The 14,814-nt window shown below is 38.9% G+C and overlaps 1 protein-coding gene across 2 annotated transcripts in view; it reads right to left on the bottom strand.

The window, feature by feature from the left end:
• SPART (spartin) overlaps positions 1-14,814 on the bottom strand; it is a 290,314-nt gene that overhangs the window by 73,608 nt on the left and 201,892 nt on the right. For both annotated transcript variants that reach the window (XM_060394045.1, XM_060394046.1), the window contains exon 2: positions 7,390-7,654. In XM_060394045.1, coding sequence (XP_060250028.1) covers positions 7,390-7,405 — 16 coding nt within the window. In that variant the 5' untranslated portion in view covers positions 7,406-7,654. The remainder of the gene's footprint in view (positions 1-7,389; positions 7,655-14,814) is intronic.

Raw genomic sequence — 14,814 nt, 5'->3', positions numbered from 1 at the left:
ACAACTTTAAAAAGTGACAAGATTCAAGTACAGTCCAAAGCTGATAATTGATACTATAAATATCTTGTAACATAACTAAAAAGAAATGTGGATTTAACTATAGAAATGTAATTACACATAAGGATCACAACTTCTTCTGGGAGGTTGACCAATGGTGTTTGAAATGCTTCCAATTATTTTAAAATCTGTTTTTGGCTATAATATGACAAATTTGAGAAAATTTAAAAGTAATATTAAAGTTTTAAGGTATAAGTCAACCGAAATTCTAAAGCTGCCTCATTAACGTTATTAAAATATGTGGAATGCTAATGTATTTCAGCATTCTGTTATTTTAAAGCCCTCAGATCCAAAGCCCATAGATCCAAAATACAAGTTTATAAAAATCTCCCAGTGTGTTATAAAATGTCACCATTGGTTCCTTGGGTAAAAGGAAACTAGCTGTTCAATCAATTAAAATTTGAGCATGGTACTTCCCCAGTGGCTCAGTGGATAAAGAATCCACCTGCCAATGCAGGAGATGCAGGGACGAGGATTCAATCCCTGGGTCAGAAAGATCCCCTGGAGAAGGAAATGGCAATCCACTCCAGTATTCTTGCCAGGAAAATCCCAAGGACGGTGGAGCCTGGAGGGCTACAGTCCAAGGGGTCTCAAAAAGTTGGACTCGACTGAATGACTAAGCACTTTAGGAACAGAAATTCAGAGATTCATCTCTTTAAGCTTTTCTTCATGGTGAGTTGGATGTAGCTTGGAGGATCTCAGAGGAGGATGGATGCTTCTTAGGACATTAGGTAATCATAACTATTATTGCAATAGAAATATTGCCAAGGAAAAACTTGCTGGTGGGTGAGAATTACCATGGATGAATCCATAGTCACCAGCTTTCTTAGGCTGAGGAAAATAAATATTACCAGTGGGTTTGAAGTTGAGGGAATTCTCAGGGGTTGATTTATTCAAACCAAAAGTGAGACTCATAAACTTGAAAATTAAGGTATTAATTTATATTGGGAGCAATAACTCAGGATACTTTGGTACCTGCCACTTGTTAAGGGCACTCTGTCCTGGAATCCACTCCAGGGAATAAATATGAAGCTGAGAGCAGAGGTGGAATAAAGGGAATGAGGGGTTGACCAACAATGAATGCTCTATGCAACACTGGAGACAGATCTATCTAGGTATCAGATCCTCTTCATCAACCTGCTGTCATCTCAGGTAGCTGAAGGGCTGTCTGGTCCTTGACACATCACATCTCTAGTCAGCTCATTCGGGTGATGATATATATTTAAAATATTTTGAGGCTGACTGATCTCTTTATCATTTTATTAATTCTCTACATTTTTCATGTTGGATGACCATATTTTCTGATCTTATCTCTAACTTTTTAGACATTTTCTTGGACAGCTCTACAGACTGACATTCAATTGTATCTAGTGTTCAACTGGAAATCCCATCTTATGATTTACCTACTGCATAGATGGCATGAAATATATCTAAAGGCAAATCTAACCATGTAACTGCCCAGCTTAAAAACTCTTCAGTAATTCCTGCTGTTCATCTACTGAAATGGGCTTCCCAGGTGGTGCAGTGGTAAAAAAAAATCCATCTGCCAATGCAGGACACCCAAGTTTGATCCCTGGGTTGGGAATATCCCCTGGAGAAGGAAACGGCTACCCGCTCCATTTCCTTGTCTGGAAAATCCTAAAGACAGAGGAGACTGGAGAGCTATAGTCCATGGGGTCACAAAGAATTGAACACGACCAAGTGACTGAACGTGCACAAAAGCTTCCCAGTTATGGCAGACCTTCTGAGCTGACCCTTGCCTTTCTCACCGGCCCTGTCTTTAGGGGTGGCCCCTCTTTTTTTCATGCCAAGGCCATGTGAAATTTTTTAGCAGTTCCTCTAATATGTTACATGATTTCACTCCAATCCTCTCTGAACACACATGTATCCTCTTGCCTGGAATGCCCTTGATTCCCTTGCTGGCTTGGAAATACATTTTCTATTAAGTTGTCGCCAGTCTCCTCAGGTTTCATAATCAATTACTCCCTCTTTTGTTCTCCTAAGGGTCTAGGATATGTTGGTGACAGCATCTCTAACATGGTATTTCCTGTCCTTATTCGTCTATCTGTCCAGACAGTAAGCTGTTTGGTTATTTCCAGTTGCCTGGCACAATCCTTGGTGAAAAGCAAGTACTCAATGAATGGTTGCTGAAAGCATGAATAAAAGTCTTACATTTCTAAATTTGCAGCCTACAGTACTGAAAGAGACAAAAAAAAGGGGAGAAAGAAAGGCCACATGTTAAAAATCTTTGAATGATGAAGCCAAGGACTGATCCTGTAACAGGAGAAACGAATGTGATGGAGGAGAAATTTATGATGTAGATTAAATGCTTTGATAACCCCGCCAAATGTCATTCCCTAAATTATGTTACAATATTTGTATATATTTATCCACATTTGCAAATTTCTTTGTTTGCTATTCATTCTTTTATCTCAGTTTTTCCTTGTGGAATAATTTTACGTATTTCTTAAGTAAAGGAAAATGTCTTTCTTTTGTTCACACTCCCGAGTCACATTTTAGCCAGGTAAAGTACTCTACTTTGATGTGACTGTCTCCCAGCGTCTTGAGGATATGATATTTTTCACACAATTCTGGCTTCTATTAAGACCTCAGTTGATTGTCAATGCTTCTGTTTTCTCTCATTGTACATTTCTTTCTACTTATCCTATGTGGGATATATCGTGCTTTATTCATCTGATAAACATATGTGTGTGTGTGTGCGCTTAGTCATTAAATTGTATCTGACTGTTTCCCGCCAGGCTCCTCTGTCCATGGGATTTCCCAGGTAAGAACACTGGAATGGGTTGCCATTTCCTTCTCCAGGGGATCTTCCCAACCCGGCGATAGAACATGTGTCTCCTGCATTGGCAGGCAGATTCTTTCCCGCTGAGCCACCAGGGAAGCCCTAAGATATGTATCATATATATTAAATTCCTTAATGTGTAATATGTATAAGAGATTATATATGTTAAGAAATAATATTAAATAATTTATTGAGATGAAGAAAAATTAACCATTTGAAGTGAACAATTCAGTTCCTTAACTCTTATATTTTAGAACATCATTTCTGCCCTATTCTGCCTATTATCTTTCAGGAACTCCAAGTAAAATTCAATTTTTTGTCCTATTCTCTATGATTCTGATCTCTCTTTTATTTTTCTCTTTGTGCTATATCATATGTAATTTCTTCAGTTCTGTCTTTGACCTCAGTAAATCATCTGTGAATATATTTTTCTTGTGATGAGAACTTTTAAGATCTACTCTCTGAGCAACTTTAAAATATAAAATGCAGTATTATTAACTATAGTCACCATGCTGTTTATTACATCCATATTACTTACTTTATACATTTATACATTTGACCCTCTTTATCCCTTCACCTACTCCCTACTCCTATTCCTGGCATCCACCAATCTATTCTCTGTATTCAAGTTCATTAAAAAAAATTCCATATATAAATAAGATCATACAATATTTGTCTTTCTCTGCCTGACTTATTTCACTCAGCATAATGCCTTCGAGTTTTTTATGGCTGGATAACACGCCTTTACACACACACACACACACAAATGTACACCACACCTTCTTTATCCATTCATTCACCTATCCATGGACACTTAGGTTGCTTCCTTCAATGACAAAATTTTTAATTTTAGAAGTTATTTTTGGTTCTTTTCCAAATATCCTGGTCATTTATGATACTCTGCTATTGTTAACTCATATTTCTGACACCTTTAGAGGAATCACATGGAAACTGACGGCTGGCTTCTATAAACATTTATTTTACATTATCCATGAGACAATTTCAATATCGGAAGTTCTTTGGCATCTGATTCAGCCACGACTTTTTGCTCATGGTGACTCATTTCACCATTTTTAAAAATTTTTGCTGTTTTATGTTGGTGTCACTGGCAAAGTCCATTACATAATTCCTGGGGAATAAAATCAGAAGCTGGGTGATAAAGTCTAACCTTTTTTCTTTTTCCTATTGTGTTCAGCCTAGTGTCACTTGCTCTTAGGTGCTACATGCATTGGCCTTGAACCTGGCACATCAGACCCAAGTTCCTTGGGTGAACGGCTGTGCAGGCACCTCAGCTCTGTGGGCAGACGCGCGCTCTGGGACACTCTAGCCAAGATGGCGGGGGTGGTGCAGGGAGGGGCAGGTGCAGAGAGGATGCACCCCTGGCACTGGGATGGCAGCCTGCACAGAACAGCTGCACCACCCCGCTGAACCTCTCCCTGAGATCCCTATAAAGCAGTCCTGCCCATGGCCTGTCAGGGAGAGTGTGTCCTCTAGAGCCCAGGCTTCTGCCTCTCCTTCATTTGGTCAGAGAAGAAAGCTTTCCTTTGCTTCTGAATCTAATTCAGTCTTGTTCCATTGGCTCCAACAACACCGGGCAGGCAGACCTTGGTCAGGGACTGACTTGGGAGGCTTGGTAATACTGGGAGCTCACATTTGGCTGATTTGGGGAATCCTAAATTCTGACTTGAGGGTATATTTTCCTATAGAAGGCCTGGATAATGGAGGTAGTGTGATTTGAAACACAATTCCAAGTGAAAGGGCCACAGTTAAAAATTCTCAGGTGGGAATTTCCAATTTTTATATTACTCTTTGACCCAGAGCAAGAATCAGAATACAAAGTTTCCCGGTTTTCTCCCTTTTCCCAGGAGACAGGGCCAATGTCTGCTGGTGCCTGGATTCTAATTCTGCTTTGCTCAAGTCGAGGGTTTTCTTCTTATTCTAGAATGGTCATTAAAAACCTAAGGTTCTGGGGACTTCCCTGGCAGTCCAGTGGCTGAGACTTCATGCTCCCAAAGCAGGAGGCTCAGGTTTGATATCTGGTCAAGGAACTAGATCCCACATGCAGGAACTAAGAATTCACATGGCTCAACTAGAAATCCCACATGCTGCAACTTGGACCCAGCACCCAAATAAATAAATAAAATAAACAAAAATAAAGTATCAGCACATTATACACGGCTCAGTGGTAAAGAATCTGCCTGCAATGCAGGAGACTCAGGAGACATGGGTTCAATCCCTGGGTCAGGAAGATGCCATGGAGGAGGAAATGGCAACCCACTGAGTATTCTTGCCTGGAGAATGTCATGGACGAGGAGCCTGGTGGGCTATAGTCCATGGGGTCACAAACAGTTGGACACGACTGAGCGCTCGCGCGCGCGCGCATGCGCACACACACACACACACACACACACACACACAGAGTATACATTATAAAAGCCTTATTAATCTTCCAATATTAAACTATAAATCTGCAGAACTGTCTTTAAAATAAAGAAAAACAAAAAAAGCAAAAAACCTATGGTTCTTTTTCCTATATTTGAGGTGTTTTTGTGGAGGAATAGTTAATTTTCCAGTATGTGTGTTATCACTGAAAGGAACTATCATCTTTGACAGTGGAAACACCTCCTGGACCATTTCATATTAAACATATAAAGAAATCAGGAATTATGAGTTAACTATGTAAAGTCTGGTAATAATTTTCTTAGCAATTTTTGATAAAGAACAAAAATACAATCTAGTTGACATATGATACAAGTTGAGATATATAATGAAATTCTAAGAAGAGTTTTATTATAGGATAATACAGTGTTTATTCTAACATGATAGCTGAAAGATTAATAGTGCAATTTGGAACTTACTAATGAAAATCATTACTCAGATTGAAGCATTCAGTTAGCACCCTAAAAATCTATCTTTTTATATGTTGTTAAAGGAAATTGGCTTTGATCTATGAGTATGTATGATTGCATCAAGAGTAGTTCACAGTAGAACTGTCAGTTTAGATCATGAGAAGCCAACACATATTTTTCCTTGAAAAGAATTCCACTGAAAAGGAACTGATTGGAGCTTAAAGGTCATTTAGTACAAGCTCCAGCTAACATGAAATGTGTGGTCAGTTCACCTCAGTTGAGTTCAGTCGCTCAGTCGTGTCCGACTCTTTGCGACCCCATGGACTATAGCCCACCAGGCTCCTCTGTCCATGGGATTCTCCAGGCAAGAATACTGGAGTGGGTTACCATTTCTTTCTCCAGGGAATCTTCCCAACCCAGGATTGAACCTGTGTCTCTTGCACTACGGCAGATTCTTTACTGTCTGAGTCATCAGGGAAGCGCCACAAATAAGAGAAATAACATCAAATAGTCCTACATGCCCTTTTAATTTTCTTTCAAAAGCAAATTTAGATAATGCACTTTGTTTTTAATCTGTTCCTTTTTCTGGAGTGTTTTTCTTTGTCTTAGTAAATAAATAACAACAACAACAAAATCTCTGAAGCCTCTAAATATTCTATTTTTCTTAGAGCCTGTATGAAATCTCTGTAGTGTAAGTTAATTTGAAAAGCTTTGAGGATGTTTGAAATGACTTTTATATCATTTCTAAAAACTGGCAAGGGAAATTATCTCTAAGATATCAATCTCATTGACTTGGCAGTTTTATTAAATTTTAATTGCCTTTTCAATATTTCCATTGTTGAGGAGTACATGTTCCCATAAGGTAATATTCAGCCATCTAGAGCTCGAGAAATAAACATATGATTTTCATAAAGATCCTTTAATCCTTAGACACTGGTTGAGCAATAACACAGAATTAAATAGAGCTGTCAGCACCGAATCTATGACGGAGTCATAGCAGGTGACCTGTGCTCTAGACAGAGGCGGTTGGGCCCTTGTGCAAGAGCAAAGGTATTTGAAAAGGTCACTGCTTCAAATCTAGAGTTCAGTAGAGACTTTAAGACAATGGGTAGGATTGATTCACAGCCACTATTAGAAGAGAGTAGATCAGAAATTCTGAGGACAGGAACTCACATTGCTCTTGTGACCTGTTGCAAACCCAATACCTAATAAGCTCCTGGCACACAGTAGGTGCCTAATAAATATTTGATGAAAAATAATGAGATTAATACACAAACAGGAAGGGGCAATAAAGCTTTATGGTTTTAGGTACAGTTCTGATTCTCAGCCAAGAGCCTTTCCATGAGTCCAGACTCGGCTTACTTATAGCTTAACAAAAGTCTGAGAGATTGTCAGAAAGAAAATAGCAATCATTATTTCACCTTCATTCTAAATATGTTCTAAAAAATACTTACATAGAGATTCAACGTGGATAAATATCAGGTTAATTTTTAAGAATCAGCTACAAAAACATAAACTAAAATGTTTGGTAATATATACATACATATATATATATTGCAAAACACATCCTAACAACAGCAAAAATATAATTAATTTATAAATTACAATTCAAACTTATCATGGTAAGGCATTGCATGCAAGAATATATTCATTCAAACCTTTGAAACAAATTTTACTTACTTACATATTCAGCCATGCTGGGTTTTCATTGCTGCGTGGGCTTTTCTCTAGTTGCGATGCACTGGCTTCTCATTGCGGTGGCTTCTCTTGCTCCCGAGCATGAGCTCTAGAGCATTTGGGCTTTGGTAGGGCTTCAGTAGTTGCCGCATGTGGGCTCAGCAATTGTGGCTTCTGGGCTCTAGAGCACAGCCCAGTAGTTGCGGTGCATGGGCTTAGTCCCGCAGCACATGGGATCTTCCTACACCAGGGATTGAATCCGTGTCTCCTGCATTGGAAGGCGGATTCTTTACCACTGAGCCACCAGGGAAGCCCTCATTCAAACTTTCAAAAATTTCTACAAATAAGTTAAAGATAGTATCTAGATTTGAGGTATTTTAGAGGCATATCTAGAAAGCTACTAAGGAAATCAGAATTTGGAACTATGCCTATTTCTGTTCTGAAAAACAATATTTCATAATAGTAAAATAATTCTTATTTATTATATACAGAATATAATAAACTTCAGGTATTAAATTAAAAGCTTTTTCCAAAGATAACATGTAATGTATGCTTTTCTCCTCCCAAAGGAACATAGGAATGATCAGAAAAAAAATTTTGGTGTGCAATTTTGGTTTTACATAATTCAGATCCTTATTTTTTCCCCACAGTGCACTTTTAAAGTGGAAAATGAAGAGAGGGGTGATTTACAGCTCATAGGAACAACAACAACTAAAAAGATTAAACAAAGTCTTTTTGATCAATGATTTAAATCAGAATTTAAATGGATATGTTTAAATGAGTTCCACTCTGAAACACCTTAGAATACACTATAACAGATGATTACTCAAATGAGTTAGAATTTGCATTTTATTTATCACATGAAAATCACTGTTATTGTTGAGCTGACAGATGGTCAGTCCTCAACAGATTGCGGTTTATTAGAAGGAAAGAGAAACATTACACCCCTCATATCTGGGGGACATGCCTGGCCCTGTTCCTCCAACTTCAGAAGCTTTTCTCCTTTTATTTCCTCCAGTGGGATGCTCTCTCTCTCTCTCTCTCTCTTTTTTTTTTTTTCCGCAGTGTTTCTTCCTCACTACTGCTTTGGTCTTTACATGAAATCAACAGAAATTTTAATCTGAATGCCGGAAGTTTCCATACTTCATATTCTGTTGACAACAAAACAATTTCCCCCTCATATTTCTTCAGTAAAAGGGTCCAAAGTCAGCTTCTTACATAACGAAGACAACTTAAAAATGGTTCAGTTCTAGTGGGATAAAATATTGTGTATTCAAAAGAAACAAAGAAAATATCTATTATTTTCAGTACCACGGATATTGCTCAGAGTATTCCCTTATTTCCAAATCCCATTTATAAATTATGCATTACATTATCACTGTTTATTTGAACTTGTTTTCATTAACTGTGTAAGTAAGTTTCCTGGTTATTTTCCTGAAGGGTTGGCATAGCAACACTTGTTTAGACTGCTCTAACTCCCTATAGCTTCCTGTTTCTCCCCTGGACCTGAATTACAAACTCTCCATTTCTCTTCTTTTTCATCTTCAGTGAAAATTTATAATTTGTTCTAAATGAATTCTCTTGGATTTGAAAGCCAAAAATAACTCATAACTCTAGTTGTATACCTTCTATATTCATTGAAATCATAAAGCTTTCTCTCAGAAAATTTCTACTTGAAAAATCTATATCATCTTAATAATGTTCCTAATGTTATTCCCAGCACAATTCTGGAATTTTTAATCACTATAGTGCTCTTGCTTTATCAAGTAAATTAATAAGAAGGAAAGTGCTATGTGGAATCTATTAAAAAATAATCCTACTCAGTGAAAGGAATTAGAGAGAAAAATGACTAATTCCCCATAATATCAAGAAGCAGAATTGTGAGCAAACTGTTGCATAAATTAACTCTTATCTTCTGGAAAGCAGAATTTTGTTCCTACAGATCAACTGTCTCATCAGTTGGGAAGCAAGAAACAAAACAACAGATCCCAAATAAGGACAGATCTTGGGTGCTGATCAAATATTGGTAGAGAGAGGAAGATTTCATAAACACTGGTATCAATCCAAGAAGGGAGTTCTCAAATCAGGGAAAGACAGTATGAATTTGGTCATAAAATCCAAAATACAACTTTAGTGAAAAACATAAAGCTTAAGCTGAAATTTATACCAACTATTAGATAAGTCCAGCATTCAGCATACCCAAGTAAATAGTTATAGCTATAAGATGAAATGGCAAAAGTTTGATTAATGCACCAGGTGAACAGAATTCAACTTGATCTTTCTGTTGTTTTGGCTCTGTCTCTAGATTATTGCCTGATTGGGGGAAAGGGTGAACTTTTCATTTTAATGAGGGAAAATGCATTTTTTCCCTTGTTCATGTATTAATGGGTGCTCTTTGTGAATTGCATGGTGAAATCAATGCTTCTCATAGAACTGGCACTAAACAGATGGCTTTGTGTCAATATTTATCAGTGTACTTTATCCCAAAGTATGATATAAGGATAATATAGGAGGAAGTGAGGCCAGATATTCACATTTGCACACACAGTCGAATTAGATCATCCACGATGCCTCAACACTCTGTAACTGTTCTCAGCTACCAAAACATAGTCTAATCCTACATTGACCAATATGGTAACTGCTGGCAAGACGTAACTGTGTGTGCTGTGTACCAGGCAGCTTCAGTTGTGTCCGGCGCTGCAACCCCATGGACTGTAGCCCGCCAGGCTCCTCTGTCTATGGGCTCTCCAGGCAAGGACACTGGAGTGGGTTCCATTTCCGCCCCCAGGGAATCTACCAGCCCCAGGGATTGAACCTCGTCTCTCATGTCTCCTGCACTGGCAAAGTGGGTTATTTACCTAGTGCCACCTGGGAAGCCCCATGACTATGTAAACTAAGTTAGAAATTCAGTTCTTCAGTTGAACTGGCTATATTTCAATACTCAGTCACTACACTTGGCCACTCGTGATATTGGACAGCGAGAATATAGACTACTTCTATCATTACAGAAAGTTCTATTGAACAATGCTGTTGGTCTGATCCTGAAACTCTCCCTGATAATTTACTTCTTCAATAATGATTTTTTCTTATTAAGCAATCAATATTATAGGAAATTAAAAAACTATAAATATGCCAAATGAATCTAAATATAATCAGTTAATCCTATAATGCATAACTACTTAATACTGTTTATTGGTGCTTTTGCTAAGCATATAAACATTTTTAAAAGCAACACACTACACAGTTTTTCTTCTTTATATCCTAAATTTATGAACATTTTTGTATGATATTTTAAAAATCTACATTCTTTTACATAGCTGCATAATAGTGATTCAGACTACTGCTATGAAGCTATTTATGGTCACTTTCTCAGGTAAAATCCTGGAATTGGACATCATGTGTGTTGATTTATTTCTGAAACTTCACTTTCAGGAGCTGAATTTAGAAAGAGAGAGAAGTCTGAACCTGTGTCCTCATTTGTGTAACACAGGATTTAATGAAATAACTTCCAAGTCCTCTTCCAGCTTTCCAAGTCTAAAAAATTTTTCAGTTAGTGTCAAACTCTGAAGGTACTAAAAAAGAAGAAACAAACAAACACAAAGGCTTGAGAAAGTAATTTTAAGAAAATTTTTCTCTGTTAGACACATGAGTTCAAGGATTGGGGAGAGTAGGGGAAAAATATAACCACATGGTGGCAGTAACATATAGTGAACTTTATTGGGGTGCTGCTTTGAGGGGTTTGGGTGGGGGAGTGGCTCAGTGGCTAAGAATCCACCTGCAATGCAAGAGCTGCAGGTTCAATCCCTGGGTTGGGAAGATCTCCTGGAGGAGGGCATGGCAACCCACTCCAGTATTCTTGCCTGGAGAATCCCATGGACAGAGGAGCCTGGTAGGCTACAGTCCATGGGGTCGCAGATAGTCAGACATGACAAGCAACTTAGCATGCAATACAGGGGCAGTTGGGAAGTTCCTCCAACCTTCAGGAGACAATGGTGTGGGAAAGAAAGTGAAAGTGAAAGTCGCTCATCTCTTTAGTCCATGGGGATAGGATACTGGAGTGGGTAGCCATTCCCTTCTCTAGGGGATCTTTCCGATCCAAGGATCGAACCCAGATCTCAATATTGTAAATCAACTGTGCTGTGCTATGCTTAATCACTCAGTCTTGTCTGACTCTTTGCGACCCCATGGACTGTAACCCACCAGACACTTCTGTCCATGGAGATTCATTCTCCAGGCAAGAATACTGGAGTGGGTCGCCACGCCCTCCTCCAGGGGATCTTCCCAACCCAGCGATCAAGCCCAGGTCTCCCGCATTGTGGGCAGATTCACCAGCTGAGCCACCAGGGAACCCCCCACCCAAATGAATGAATGGACAGTAGACTTTGGCTACTTTCACATATGTATTCAAACTGCTTTCATTCACAGAAAGTGACTTTACAAACATACATACATCATGTGTCATGTATTAAGAGATCCACTTCATACCACCCGAGAATGTACACTTCCTAAAAGGCGGTAAATTTTTGACTGCTTCTCAAACTGGACTCACTTGATCCTTTGGTCAAGTGGGCTAAAATATCACAAATCTCCTGTGATCCCCAACATCTGTCCCTCATCTTACAACACAGTCATGTTCTAAATTTAAATGTATACTGAGAATGGGAAAGCCATGTCTGTGAACAGGTAAAACATGTCCTTAAAAGGACCTCAGTCCTTAAAATAAAATTGGCTCTACTTTTTCATCTCTTTTCCATCCCTATGCTGAAGATCAACTTCATTTCATACAAATTAACGAAAACTGAAATGTTTGAACAGGAGGTTAATTACTAGCTACAATGAGCAAATGGAATAGAAGTAATAACAGCTTCTGAACTGCCAGGTAATTGCTGGCAAACAGAAAAGACTGTCTTTGAATTGAAATTTGGAGCGGGGAGGAGTCAGTTTTAATAGAACTTTGAGGTTTTAAAAATCCCTAGTAAAGAATTCAACTGTCATCCTTATTATGGAAATTAACCCTAGCATCCAAAACAGCTGAGCACTGAATATCAGGCAGGAAGTGCTGACCAAGTCATTTGTTAAGCTAAGAAAATGTTATATTAGCATATAAGCTATACCAAATATTTTAGAGATTAAAGATGTATTTATAATAAAATGTATTGTTCATGTCTCAATATATTAACAGGTTATGTAAAACATGCAGACCTTGAAAATCTACTCAACTTTGATTTCGAATCCTGATTTTGCTACACTAATAGCAAAATAATGAGTCTCACTAAAAATGCATAATTTGTAAGGAAGTCTTTTGTATTCGCTCTGCTCCAGTTTTTCCTAAGTATAAGGCCAAGTTTTCCATTAACATTTTTTATAAAAATTGTGATTTTATTAGTTGAGTTTGTTTTTATACCATAAATCATTACTAGTTCAAATATTTAATGATTTTTTTAAAAACCCAGGAAAGCCATAAGTATTGTGCAAGTTATATAAATATCTGAATTTATATGTATACACATATTTTAAAAATGCATAAAGTTCACCTCAATTACTCTGCAATTTAAAATCTCACCAGAGAACTGTGATGTTTTAATACTGAATTCGAAGGCAGTACAACAATAAACTCACAAGCCACATATTGGTGCTCTTTGTCAAGTTTAACGAAGTGAATGGAGAAAGAAGAAAGATGGTAATATTTAATGATAATATTTCATATGCATTAAGGTTGGATTAGGCTGCAGCTATTCACTTGAGCAAACTCCAGGAGTTGGTAAAGGAAAGGGAAGCCTGGCGTGCTACAGTCCATGGGGTCGAAAAGGGTCGGATACGACTAAGGCACTGAATGGCAACAACAACAAAATTCACACGAGAAGGGGTAGGGGAAGATGTGAAATAACCAGAGGGTTTCATCTGGTTAAGAGTTCTTTTCTCTTTAAAAGGCATTTTTTGGACTAGAGACAGCTGAGAGGTACAGACTCCTTAGTAGCCTCCTTCTCTGGTTCTGACCAGATGTGTGAGTCAGGACAGCCAATTTCAAAGACCTGCCTCTGCCCGGGGCCAGTGCTACCCTTTTCCCACTTGAGCTTCAGTCTCAGAAAAGAGGATCAAAACGACAGGCTCCAGGAACAAACACTGCACTGGCTTCTTTTGTTTTGGAAGAAAGGATGAGTATGAGGTTTCTGGTCACTTTCCTCAATCAAGTAAATCATATCAAAAGGGATGTACAGAGCATCAGGTCACAGGAGGGCACAGAAGTGAAAGTGAAAGGCACTCAGTCGTGTCCAACTCTTTTCGACTCCAGGGACTATAGTCCACCAGGCTCCTCTGTCCATGGAATTCTCCAGGCAAGAATACTGGAGTGGGTAGCCATTCACTTCTCCAGGGGATCTTCCCAACCCAGGGCTCAAACTGGGTCTCCAGCATTACAGGAAGATTCTCTACCGTTTGAGCCTCTAGCTCCTGCCAAAGTAACCCTGGCTCTTGGAAAGACCTGCTCCTGAGTCCCTAACAGAGTCCACCCCTGACGCCTTTAGAGTCTCCAGAAGTCACAATAGTGTGGTCAGATGATGGAAGCCTCCCCAGAAGACTTCCAAAAGCAGCACCAGATGAGAAGGGGGCAGAAAGGCTCTTTTCCTCACCAGATAGCAGCACCTTGCAAAACCAAGCATTTGGGGCCTACCTACATATGTTGCCACAATTTGAGTTGTTACCAGAGCTGCTGTGTTGCCTTCATATCCGAAGGCATAGGAATTCCAGGGTGCAAAGGGATCGCTGCTTCCCAATGAATGAAAGTGGGTAATAAATGTGTAGAAGTTAGTTTCACATTAAAATCCATTTCTATTTTCCTTGGGCATCCAGGAGTGATTTGCAAGATGCCTCCTAACTGCCTCTTAACACCTGATTCAATCGCTTTCATCCTCATTTCCTGTAGAATACTTCAATTTTCCCATTAAAGTAATGCATACACATCGCTGAGTGAGCCCATTAATAAAGAATACTTAAGAAAAAACTGGGAGAGGTGTAAGATTAGCAATTATTTTCATTCAAAACAAGGAAGAAGGAAATAACGAGTTCTTAAAAAACGACCATTTGAATGGTTTCCATTATCTGTTTTATGGATGGGAACTTAGAGATGGGAATATTTAAAAATTAAAAACAGACAAAAGCAGTAACGTGTGTGTGTGTGCACAACAACATTTTCAAAAAAATAATAAAGGTAAAGATTCTTATACTTGGCTCTCTAGTTACCTCTGCAAGTTCCAGGGCTCCCTAGTTTCCAAGGACCCCCCCCCCCTTCCCTTCCTGCGTGGCCAAGGCCCCTTCTCCCTACCCTCACCTCTTACCCCCAAATTAGGCCCCCTGCTTCCACCCTACCCTGCCGCGGACCCCGGATCCAAGGATTTCCTTCCCACGTGACCAGGCCACCTGCCCAGTCCC

Source organism: Ovis aries, chromosome 10, assembly GCF_016772045.2.
Source record: "Ovis aries strain OAR_USU_Benz2616 breed Rambouillet chromosome 10, ARS-UI_Ramb_v3.0, whole genome shotgun sequence".
NCBI lineage: Eukaryota > Metazoa > Chordata > Mammalia > Artiodactyla > Bovidae > Ovis > Ovis aries.
This window is presented reverse-complemented; position numbering and strand designations above follow the sequence as displayed.